The sequence below is a fragment of the Bacillus rossius genome, chromosome 3 (genome assembly GCF_032445375.1).
Source record: "Bacillus rossius redtenbacheri isolate Brsri chromosome 3, Brsri_v3, whole genome shotgun sequence".
In the NCBI taxonomy this organism is placed as follows: domain Eukaryota; kingdom Metazoa; phylum Arthropoda; class Insecta; order Phasmatodea; family Bacillidae; genus Bacillus; species Bacillus rossius.
The window spans coordinates 84,802,012-84,814,077 of NC_086332.1; the positions used below are offsets into that span (position 1 = coordinate 84,802,012).

General features: G+C 41.3%; 2 protein-coding genes across 2 annotated transcripts; one reads left to right on the plus strand and one right to left on the minus strand.

Annotated features, from left to right (window-relative positions):
* The first annotated feature begins 2,070 nt into the window (after positions 1-2,070).
* Positions 2,071-3,416, plus strand: LOC134530994 (putative nuclease HARBI1). Its single transcript, XM_063366408.1, has one exon. The coding sequence runs from the start codon at positions 2,196-2,198 to the stop codon at positions 3,282-3,284; it is 1,089 nt and encodes a 362-aa protein (XP_063222478.1). The 5' UTR covers positions 2,071-2,195; the 3' UTR covers positions 3,285-3,416.
* Positions 3,292-8,019, minus strand: LOC134530995 (myb/SANT-like DNA-binding domain-containing protein 3). The gene is made up of 4 exons (XM_063366409.1): positions 7,618-8,019; positions 6,394-6,538; positions 5,536-5,600; positions 3,292-4,365 (listed from the first exon to the last, which is right to left on the minus strand). Exons 1-4 carry the CDS (start codon positions 7,879-7,881, stop codon positions 4,033-4,035), a joined length of 807 nt encoding a protein of 268 aa, XP_063222479.1. The 5' UTR covers positions 7,882-8,019; the 3' UTR covers positions 3,292-4,032.
* Positions 8,020-12,066: the final 4,047 nt, after the last annotated feature.

The window sequence follows — 12,066 nt, forward strand, 5'->3', positions numbered from 1 at the left end:
AACTCCGCCTTATCATCCGCAATCAAATGGTGCGGCAGAACGAAAAGTCCAGACTGTCAAGATAGCTCTGAGGCGTCAATTGCAAGAGGGCCGCAGCAAGGCCCACACCCGCACGCTACAACATATGGTCGACGTATTTTTGTTTGCTTATAGGAATACTCCTCATTCCTTGACTAAGAAAACCCCCGCGGAATTGTTTTTACAGCGACAGCCTCGCACTCGGTTGTCGCTGTTAAAGCCGTCATTTTCGCACGACATGTCAGCACGCCAAGAACAGGTGAAACGTAGGCTGGATCACAAACGAGGGCCTCCGAGAGTTTTTGCCCAAGGAGATTTGGTCTGGATAAAAACGGTGCGGGGAGAGGAGTTCAACTGGGTGCCAGGAACAGTGAAGGAGCTAGTGAGTGTGGTCACTTACCGAGTGCAATAAGGGTTCGCATGTCAGATATGTTCATGCGGACCACTTGAAGCTGAGAGAAACAAGAACCAATGGAACTCTACGCCCAGGGAAGCACTTGGTGGGGAAATATGCAGGCGGGCAGCTGGGTGAAGAAGGAAGGGTGACAGAACCAGTAGCAGAGACAGTTACATCAGTGCCCGAGGAGTCACACGTGGGGGAGGCCTCCATCCCGAGTGGCTAGTGGAGGGGATGGCAGTCTCGAGGAAGAAGGTTTTCGGGGATTTCCGCCTTCAACGCCAGTAACCGCTCCCTACCCCAGGCGCTCTGGTAGATGCATCAACGTGCCAAGGAGACTAGATTTATAAAGAAATGGAATGGGGAGTGTAGTAACGGGTGAACTGACTAGTGTAGAGTGGTAACGAAGGAACGGATTGGACCAAGGCAGATCGTGTAGAACAGTGGAACAATGAATACTGTAAGCATGGGATGTACATGTGTTTGTAACAGTACATAGTGTGAAATAAAGAGATACCACAACAGGCACTGTAATTAAGGCCAGTGGCCGCGGCGACTGGTAATGAGGTTCGTTGCCCACCCGTACGTGCGGTGCTCGCACGGATTACCTACGACGCACTTGCTTAATGCTTATGAATAATTACTATTGTTCTAGTATCTAATTCGTTGATTGTTTTATGAATCGAGTCCCCGGGGTATCGTGTCCTAAAGTTTATTCGAGTTTATTGAGGTCACGCCCGGAGCGCGGGAAGCCTACTATTCACGCCGAGTATTCGACATGCCCGAACATTACTGAATACTTGCCTTCGGAATTCTTTTTTAGGTGAAAAAAGTTTGTTTTAAATGCTGGACTTAAACAAATAAAGGTAGGAAGTTTCATAACAATAATACAAATTAAGCCATTAAAACCAAGACTAATATTTGAGTAAATATACGAACATTCTTATCTTTTACATTCGTCTTGCAATGTCATCAAATTAAAATGCGATGTTATTAACTTAAGATTTATTTGTTGTTTGGTTATTGTTGCGCAAGTAATAAGTAAAAAAAAATTACGTGAGTTCCTACTGTTCATCATTTGTCCCGGTTTGTTAGGTCAGGTCAGTTACATTATAAATACTTTAAAACTAAACAATCATTAAAAATAATTCATATTATTTTTAATGTCCACTTAGTTTGAAAGTATTTATAATGTAACTGACCTGACCTAATCGACCATTTTAATTAATTAGGCATTCACGAACAAACGGAAATAAAAAATGTGTTTTTTCACCTAAACAAAAGAATTCCGAAGTCACCCGAAGGCAGGTATTTGGTAATGTTCGTGCATGTCGAATACTCGGCGTGAATCGTAGGCTTCCCCCCGGAGAGCTCGTTTGACTCATTCCGGCTGGGCTAGAGGTGCGCTCCGAAAACGGGATCCGGTACTGGCGGTGCGGAGCACGGGCTTAGGGCCGGTTGCACCATTGAAGATCGCTGGTCGATCTGAGATCATACGAGGTAATGAACCAGGATCGTCACACAAACGGATTGCACCATTCGAGTTCACCTTCTGACAGAGGATTGAGGTGAACCTCTGTTTGAACCACCGAAATTGATGGTTCAGAGCAGTTGGATCCGAGATCTTGTGTATTTCTCGTTGGTTTGTTGTGCTTTGTAGTCGTGTTCGCATAGATACTGGTTTGTTTACTATTGATATTTTGATGGGCTACAATAGTTTACAGGAAATTTAGGCCGATATATTTTTAGGTATGCCCGAGGTACGGTAATTGTCATCATAATGTTATCTTCAGGCTCAGAAAGCGAAGATGACGTCGTGGAAAGGTTGTTGGATCTAGGCCGACAAAATGAAATTCCTAGGCGAAGAATTTATTTACCACGGTCGAATCCATTTGAAGAGTACGATGATAAAAAATTTGTTATGAGGTACCGTTTGTCAAAAGAAACTGTTGTTCGTGTTTTGGCGCAAATTGAAGACAACCTGACATTCAACTCTAATAGAAACAGGCCTGTATCACCTATGAATCAGCTTTTGTTGTCTCTGAGGTTTTATGCTACTGGTGCATTTATGGTTGTGTGTGGTGACTTGGTAGGGATCCACAAATCTACTGTCTCAAGAATAATAAAGAGAGTCACCTACAATTTGGCAATGTTGGGTCGTAATGTAATAAAAATGCCCAGCAACGATATTGAAAGAAGATCTGTGATGAGAAGTTTTCATAGCATTGCTGGGTACCCTGGAGTGATTGGTTGCATAGACTGCACACATATTCCAATACAGTCCCCTGGTGGAAATAATGCAGAGCTGTATCGTAACCGTAAGCAGTATTTTTCAATCAATGTTCAAGCAGTATGTGATTCAAACTTATTGTTAACCAATGTTGTTGCACGGTGGCCGGGATTTACCCATGACAGCACCATTTTTAATCAGAGTAGTATTCGTGCTCAGCTTGAGACCGGAGACATTCCGGAGGGTGTATTACTCGGTGATAATGGCTATGCATGTAACCACTTTTTGCATACACCCTTACTCCAGCCAGCCACTAGAGCTGAACTCAGGTATAATTCATCTCACAAGGCTACAAGAAACACCATTGAAAGGACGTTTGGTGTTCTTAAAAGACGTTTCCCAATCTTGGCAATGAAACTGCGTGTGAAACTGGACACAGTACTTCAGGTGATAGTAGCTACAGCAGTGCTTCATAACATTGCGATAGCTTCCAAGGAAGGTGAAGCTCCAGTGGATCCCGATGTCAACCCAGGTGTACAAGCTTATGGTCCTGTTCCGGTGCCCGTGCAAGATAGGCCACAAAGAATACAAGCGACAGCAGCACGTACGGCATTGATAAACACAGTTTTCAGTGACTAATGTGACTGCAAAGAATGTTACGATTTAACAGTATGTGGATTGGGCAGCTTGGCAGTTAGAAATTTTATAATAGCGTTGATAAACTGTGTCTTGATCATACAACACATATTGTTTACAGTAGAGCATTCTAGTTTAGCACAATTTATAAATTCCTCATATTACCAGTACCCTGTTTTAATAATCAATGGAAGGACTAAATGACATTAGTACTAATTTTTGGTTTTATTGCTTGCTTTTTCAGCACAATATATGTAGTACTATGCACACCATGAAATTGTTGTTAGTATCTATTTAGTGTTTAAAATGCAGACTAACTTGACAAATGTACCGATTGTTTGTTATTTATAACTGTAGGTATGTATACTGTATTTGCTGTTCACTTTGTAGGAAAATAATTAAGCATGAAAAAAAAATCCATTATGCTCAACATATTTTCTTTTCACAATTTCCATGTTACAGTAGTTAGCAAAGTTGACAAATACTGACAAATAACTTACCTGTACAGCATGTAAATATTTATTTCTTATTTTCACTGACCATTATGTTCTGGTAATTAGGATTTGTGTACAAGGAATAAAATGATAAAAAAATTCATAAAAAATTTATTTGCACAATGGAAAAAAATTATTTACAAGGTGAGTCATAGCTGTTGTAACAGCTGCAACTCTGCTTCTTTTAGGAATAAAATGATAAAAAAATTCATAAAAAATTTATTTGCACAATGGAAAAAAATTATTTACAAGGTGAGTCATAGCTGTTGTTGTAACAGCTGCAACTCTGCTTCTTTTATTTTGATTTCAATGTCTTTTATATACAACTCCTTTTCAATCAATGCTAACTTCTTTAAATGTAGTTCTTCTGCCATCTCCAGTTTTCGTTTCTGGAAGAAGGCATCTCTGTTACCCTCCTCAAATAAGTCTTGAGCAGCATCAGATTTCCGTTTTTTGGAGACTTGCGGCGACTTGTTTGGCACAAACACATCAAGTGTCACAGGAGATGCTACTGTGTTGCTTGAAGAATGTGTTTTCGGTACTGCAGTTTGAATATCTTCATCAGGCCACATCTCATAACATTCTTGAATCTGAAACACAATAATTTGAGTTTCCATTACCTATGTAACCAACCATTCAACCAGGCATATAATTGCTTTTATGTAATTTAGGCTCCTGATGTAGACCCAAAAATTGGACATAATAAATTATATAATGAGTAATCAACAATATATACAATAATATCAATAATATACAATTTGTAATAGGTACTTCACTTATGTATTTTGTGTGTGTGTGTGTGTATATATATATATATATATATACATATACACATACATATATACACACACACACACACATACATATAGGAACAAAGGGTGAATAACTTTTTTAACCCACTCTTTTTAGTTCACATACCTGTCACTTATATATTACCAACACCTACTGCAACCACTTTTCCTCTGCCTTTAAAACTTACTTGTGTATATATACAAGTTGGTGCACCTATTTAAATATATTATTCAATTATTGATTTTAAAAGTGATTGACTGTAAGCTACATATTTACCTGACATTTCATTATGTACAATTTTTCACCATACTTTTGTAGGCTCAGTTTGTTTCCAAAAGAATTATATTTTAATATATCAAATAATACTGAGATCAGGGGCACAACAACTAAATTTCCAAAGGGGGGGAGGGGGCAATATAGCTTTTTATAAAGAATCATCGATCCCCCCTATTGAAGCGGGGGTCCTCCCCCGGGAAAATTTGTATTTCAAGGTGGAAAATGGTGCTATTTAAGCAGTTTTACTATCTAAAAATTGATTACACAGCACTTTATTTGCCCCCGTTTGCCCCCACTTCAAGGTTGCAGAGGGGGGGCAAAATTCCCTTGCCCCCCCCCCCCTGTTGTTGCACCCCTGATTGAGATGTAACTTTATCACCCACAAGAACCTACACCACTACTGTACATTATTAGTTTTATAATACTTAAATTATATATATAAGTGAAAAGTACTTAAGCATTAGCATATTGGTAGGGTTTCCTTTAAATAATACTTTCCTTTTCCAACAATACAATATGTACAGTACAATTCAATTTCAATCTTTGACTGGGATCAACCAGCTAAGACTGTATTATATATTTTTAAAAAAGTATTTACATAGGCTTTAAAATACATGTGGCATAGCTACACACGTCTCGTATACAAGTGCATACTAATGATATCCAACCAAAACCAATATGGAAAGTGTTACCTGACTTTCAGGGCTTTCATCCAGTTCTACATCGCATACTTCACGGTCATCATCGTTGACAAGCTCTGAAACAATATAATTTTAAAAGCAACATATGAATAATTTTACTAATATTTAAAGATTGTCACAAAACAGTGTTGGCCTAAGTATACATTTTTAAACATTGATTATTGAGTCCTTTTCTTTTAGTTTAAGCCTTAAAAAATGTTAGTATTCACTATCCAGTAAAAATTTTGATTCATAGCTACTATTATTTATTTTGCCAATAAAGGTTGCCTATCTGACAAACCTTAACAGTGATAATTAAATTCACTAATTCTATAGAATTTAAAAAAAAAAAATAAAAAAAAAAGTTAAATAGTTGTCCATACACATTTTCAACCTAGTAAATAGTAACATTTACAACTATTTAATAATGAAATGAAATGCAAGAAGCTAGAATCAAGAGGTAAGATAAACAAAAATTACCTTTGAGTTTTCTTTATTGCATTACAATTCAGCAACATTCCTATTAGGACCAGTAAGATTAATTTACTTATTTAGGCTATTGATTTTTCCTACAACAGAATTGTTGGCATCCATGAACATTTCTTCTCAAGATGTATGAATCACAGTAACATAATAGATGACAAAAGGTGGAGAGGAGAACATTTATTTCTCAACAACAAAAAATTACTATAACAAATTACCAAATTTTAATAAGGAACATACCTCATATCGGCCAAATGTTTATGAATATCCTTATCTTGCAGTGATTAAAATATATCTGGATGAAGCTTTTAAACAACAACTATGTTAACATATTAATTACGTACCTACATAAAAATGGTTACAGAAATAAGCAATAAAATAACTTGCCTTCAACTCCATAATGATATTGTGCATCACTGTCCACACTTGATTTCAATGGAGCAAATTGACATTGTATCATGCCTATTACTCGCGATTCAAGTGGAGTTACTTTTGAAACAAAACCACCACCACCAGTTTTCTTTATTTCAACCTGCAAAACAAATATATTTATTGACACATTATACCTACACACATAATATCTTACAGCTATAACAGATAAAAGACCTTTTTTTAAAAAAATTGATGTAATACTGAAAATTAAATGACAAAATCTTGCAACATTAACCAATGGTATCTTGTGTAGAATGGAGATAATAGGACGATGACATGTAATTAATTATAATCTTAAAATGCCTTCAAAGGCTGTGACTCAATTGGCTAGTGTACTCTGCCGTGCTCTTGTTTTCGCATCCACATCCCTCATGCATCATAACAGAGCAATCTGGCCCTGTGTCAATATACTCAAGGGTGCATAAGTGTGAGACCAGCAAGTTGTATGCTCGCATCCCTCTATGTTCATTGACACTCACTCTGCATATTCACACCTGTAGAATGTGGTTATTGAAGGCAGAAGCACAATACTTCTGTATAGGCCTAACTATAACTACAGATGTGAGTTGGTTAATTTTAATGAGTAATAAGCGTAGGTAACTTAACATTTTCTTACCAAAATAATGTTATATGCATACTAATACAGATCTGACTTGTAACAATTCCACCCATAAATAACTGTTTTATATTAAAAAAAAAAAAAAGAGTGCATATTCTTTGCCATCAACTACAAACGACAGACTAAACTTTTATGTTTAATGTTGTTTTACGCTGTTTGATTACAAATTAAAAGTTGCATCCTCCCATAACTGTCCAATATCTTGTGTTATATATTGGGGAAAAAATCTTATTGATAAAACAAACTGGACACAAAGAACAAAATAACTGTACAATAATGTTAAGTAGATGACAATATTTGGAAGCAGAATTATATATTCATTTAAAAAATTGGTAGATCCATCTCTCTCTAACTAAAATATTATTTTATTGGACATAGGTACATAACTGATACTGGCAGCACAAAATTAAATTGTGATAATTCTTCATAAAACAACGTGCCTACCAGATATATATTTATGTAGGGGGGTTTATTGATAACTCGTACATTAACTGTATTGTACACAGAAAATATATTACGCTTAAGAACTCACATAAGTATTTGTTGCAATAGGTACCAACCTTGTCTACAGCTGTGGATTTTCTTGCCCGTTTTTTTATATTTTCATAGCAAGTTTTTAACTGCTTTGCAGTCCTCTTTACTTCACAACACGAATTAAAATATGATGCCAATTCTTGCCAAGCTTCTTCCTTCCGCTTACAAAACACGCCATCAGTTCTCTTACACTCTAAAATACCCAGTCTTTCTTGCACCAAATCGACAAGGGTGATTTTTTCTTTTTCAGAGAAAAAACTTTTTTTAGGTACTGACATTTTCTTCTCCATCGTTATGTGTAGCCGCGTGTACCCCAGTCAAATCACAACCGACCACAAGTTTGTTATCAATAAACAAATAGGCTTGTATGTAAATATCACGATGCCAACATTCACAGCAAGATATAAAATATTCTAAAGAAAATTCTATGTGACTAGACGGAATTCAGTAGCCAATAGAAAACTTTCTTTCATTTTACAATCGATCTTTACCCACCTAACCTTGGATCGTGAGATCGAAGGTCTGAACTCGTAAGTTCACTTTGGTGCAACACATATACACTGGATCTCAGATTCGACTTGAGATCACACTGAAACTAATATCTTACGATCTCGGATCCGAAAAGTTATTGGTGCAACCGGCCCTTAGAGGCCATGGTCGGTACGACGTCAATCTTGATTATGACTTTCAAAGGGTTGGCTAGGGGGTTGTATTGAAATCCTATAAGCTTAGAGGCGAGGAGGGCCATAACATGGCTGGTACTGTGGAAAGGTGTTTGGGAGAAGGTTTAATTACTGGAAATACATTATATCAGTTTTCGATTAACGTTTACATTTAATTAGGCCAAATATAAATACTGATGAACAATAAGACAGCAAGTTAGACTATGATTACAATTAAGTTTCAATTAATTAGTGACAAGGAACATACATGACGAATTATTTAAGTGGATGGGCCATCCATCAAGGCCAAGAAAAATGCAAGTGACACCTGCTTAACAGTGTGTGGTCCCTATACGGACCATCAAAAGGGGCGTTGTGTCCCCACAAGACAGTCACCTCAAATACAGAATTGTTACATTAAATGAGAATTCAAAGGCAAAAATACGTAAACAACAAAAATAATGCGCGCAAGAGAGTTACATGCTGTTACAATAAATTACTTTACGTACGTTTTACGTACATCGACGCCTCAGGGGAGAACAGTTATTACAAGTTGAAAGTTAAGTTTGCCGTCGTCTGGGGTCTCGGGCTCGAGTCCCGGTGTGGCTCCTAGTGGGAAAAGGCGGTTCTTGCTACGTATTGTCCGGGTGGGCGCCAGACTAGCTCGGTTCTAGACGTGAGTTTGGGGTCGTGGATGTATGTGCCCCTGCGTGGCCCACTAGGGCCAGCGGCGGTGTTGCGTGAGATGATTTTAAATAAGAGGCGTGGAGTTGAGGTGGTGGTGTCGTACCTTTTATTCATAGGAACGAGTCGTACACAATACAACACTCTACAGAGGTCCCCGGGGGGGGGGGGGGGGGTTTACTCGTTATTCCGTGGCGCCGTATGGTTTGTGTTCCGCGTTACGTGGCCTCGGACGCTGTTACGTCTCAGACGTCTCACTGGGTACGCAGGTAACGTAATTTCATAACACAAAGGCGGGACACAAAATACACTGAATTAAGGGGGCGCGCACAGGTTACGTGGCACACGTTACTCGGGTAACGTAAGTTAGCAATACAAAATACGGGATACAAAAATACACTGAAGTAAGGGGGCGCGCACAGGTTACGTGGCACTCGTTACTCGGGTAACGTAAGTTAGCAATACAAAATACGGGATACAAAAATACACTGAATTAAGGGGGCGCGCACAAGTTACGTGGCACTCGTTACTCGGGTAACGTAAGTTAGCAATACAAAATACGGGATACAAAAATACACTGAATTAAGGGGGCGCGCACAAGTTACGTGGCACTCGTTACTCGGGTAACGTAAGTTAGCAATACAAAATACGGGATACAAAAATACACTGAATTAAGGGGGCGGACGATTGGAGACGGCCAATCCCGTATGCAAATGTCTCGGCGCGGGGGTTGTGCCCACTGTGGTGAAACACGCACCGCAATTAAGTTTGTCCAAGTTCCCTTGCGGGTTTGTGGTCAGTGCCGTGCGCGTGACCTTAAATAAAGTTCTGTAAGTTGCGGGAGGCGGCCCGTGCCGTATACTGAAGAGCAGCCCCGCTGACCAAGTGTGGTGCGGGGTGTCTTTAAATTGATGCGGCCGGATTAGGTCCTGGACCGAAAAAAGGGACCGGGTACTCACGGAGAGGTTAAGTAATAAAAGGGGTTCTGTTAATTAGTGACTATATTTACCGGACGTTACTTTCGATGAAGACAAAGGATGTTGCCTCTCCGTGGGATGTAGGTCCGCCCCCGTCCGTGAGCTGCGCTGAACTGCCGAACTGGCATGGCGTCCGAGGGAGGCTCGGCCTCTCTCGCGCCAGGCGTGACCTCATTACGCTAGACTCCAAACGGGTGTGTCTGGAAGAGATTTTATTGTCGCTAAAATCCTAATTTAATGTTTTTGGAGGAATGGGTACGGTTCTTCTCTTGTCTACTCAGGTTTCCGCAGCTTTGCCTTTAATTGCTGTTCGGCTCGCCTGACTCGGGTGGGCCATGGCCAGGGGTGTGTTCCGTTAGCGCGAGCGTATACTGGCGGGTGCAGGTCGGGCTCTGGGGTGGTCGTCGGCCAGACGACGTCAAGTTAATTAAGTTAATCCAAACATAATATTCTAGGTGGCGACCGAAAAGGAATTTAAACAAGACAGCCTAAAATTTCACGTTACATTAGGGCAAGGGCCACCGCCTCACTCGCAAAAAGGAATAACACTTCCATTTTTCCCCCCAAATCGCTCTCGCACGACGTTACAATTAAAGACAAACAGACTACATGCCGAATTAAACAGACAATGTAGCTACTCAAGCTACTGAAATATACCAGACGAGACAAGCAAACCAAGCTAACAAGACCGAATTACAACCTGACAGCAGCTTATATTGAATCGGCGCGTCACAGCACGCATGCGCCAACCCCAGGAGGGGAGGCGAGGAGAAATCAAACACACACTAGGAGTGGGAAGGAGGGGGGGAAGATGTGCCGCGCCCGCGCTGACGCGCGAATAACGATGGTAGCGGACCTGACCGCTACAGTATACCGGCGTGGTATGCGGTGTAACCCGCCATTTTTCATATAATTCCCTCCACTTCCGTCCCGAGAACAGTGATGCATTGTTGTTTAAAAGGACGCGCTTGTAGCCCCAACGCGAAGAAGAATTCAGTTCCCAAGGCTCGAGCAGTAGTGCCTGCGCGGCAGTTTGCCAGCGAGAAAGCCTCGACCCAACACAAAAACAGTCGATGACGGCCAGCAAAAACCGCTTCCCTCCTGTCATCCTAGTGTACGGTCCCATCAAGTCCAGGGCAATCGTGTGGAACGGCTCAGCAGGTTGCTCCCGGTCATCTGTCCGCCGCGTCTTCCGTCTCTGACAGTGCCGACACCCTCGCACGGCATTCCTCAAGTATTTGTTTAAACCCAGCCAGAAGAAGAGGTCTCGTACTGCACGAATGGTCTGGTCGGTACCCGGTTGCCCGGCAAGTCGGCCCACATATAACATGTTGAATATATCGCGCCTTGTTCCTGCAGATGCGAACGTTCGCCACGGTTGTTGTGTGCCCGCCGGACGCACTTGCAGCTGTCCGTCAAGCACGTGGTATCTCTCAATTGCCGCCTCGCCGCACCGCCGTATCAGCTCCTATGAGTGTCCGTCCCCACGCTGTGCAGCACACACGAATGTGTCAAGGTCATACAACTCCACACCTGGTGGTAGGGTGGGGGGTTTACTCGCGTATGTGATGGCGCACAGTGCCGCTGCTTGTGTGTGGCTCTGTGTTGGCATGCCGCTGGTAGGTGATAAGAGCTCGTCCCAGTCCTTGTCATCCCGCGCCTCCACGCTGTCATCCGGGAGACATGATAGTTCGTCGGCCAACTCATTTTGTTTCCCGGCGACGTGTTCTATGGTAAGATCCAGCGCTTGTAACATAATGGCCCACCGCGTCAGCTACGACCGCCGTCCCTGCATTGTGGCCAGCCATTTCAAGCATTGGCTGTCTGTTTTCAGTATGAAGTGCTGCCCCTCCAAATGCAGCCGATACCTTCTGAGGGCCCCAAACTACGCCCCGACATACCCGCTCATTTACGCTGTACCGTCGTTGAACGTTCCCGAATTTTGCACTGGCATACTCGATGAGGGGCTCGCTTGCATCTCCCAGCTGTAACAAGACGACCCCTATCCCCTCCTGGCTAGCATCCATTTATATGATTATCTGGCATGCCAGCAAATGACATTGTTGGAATCTGCGCTTCAGTTCCTCGAACGCCATTTGCATGTCCGCGGTCCATCGTTACGACTTCTTCGGTGACAGTTGTGCGGTTAGGG

Excerpts from the sequence above, each read along its gene's own strand:
- LOC134530994 (XM_063366408.1), top strand. The coding sequence starts at position 2,196 with ATGTTATCTTCAGGCTCAGAAAGCGAAGATGACGTCGTGGAAAGGTTG.
- LOC134530995 (XM_063366409.1), bottom strand. The coding sequence starts at position 7,881 with ATGGAGAAGAAAATGTCAGTACCTAAAAAAAGTTTTTTCTCTGAAAAA. Across the intron at positions 6,539-7,617 it reads AATCCACAGCTGTAGACAAG|GTTGAAATAAAGAAAACTGG; the intron begins GTTGGTACCTAT and ends TTTGTTTTGCAG. Across the intron at positions 5,601-6,393 it reads ATATCATTATGGAGTTGAAG|AGCTTGTCAACGATGATGAC; the intron begins GCAAGTTATTTT and ends ATATTGTTTCAG.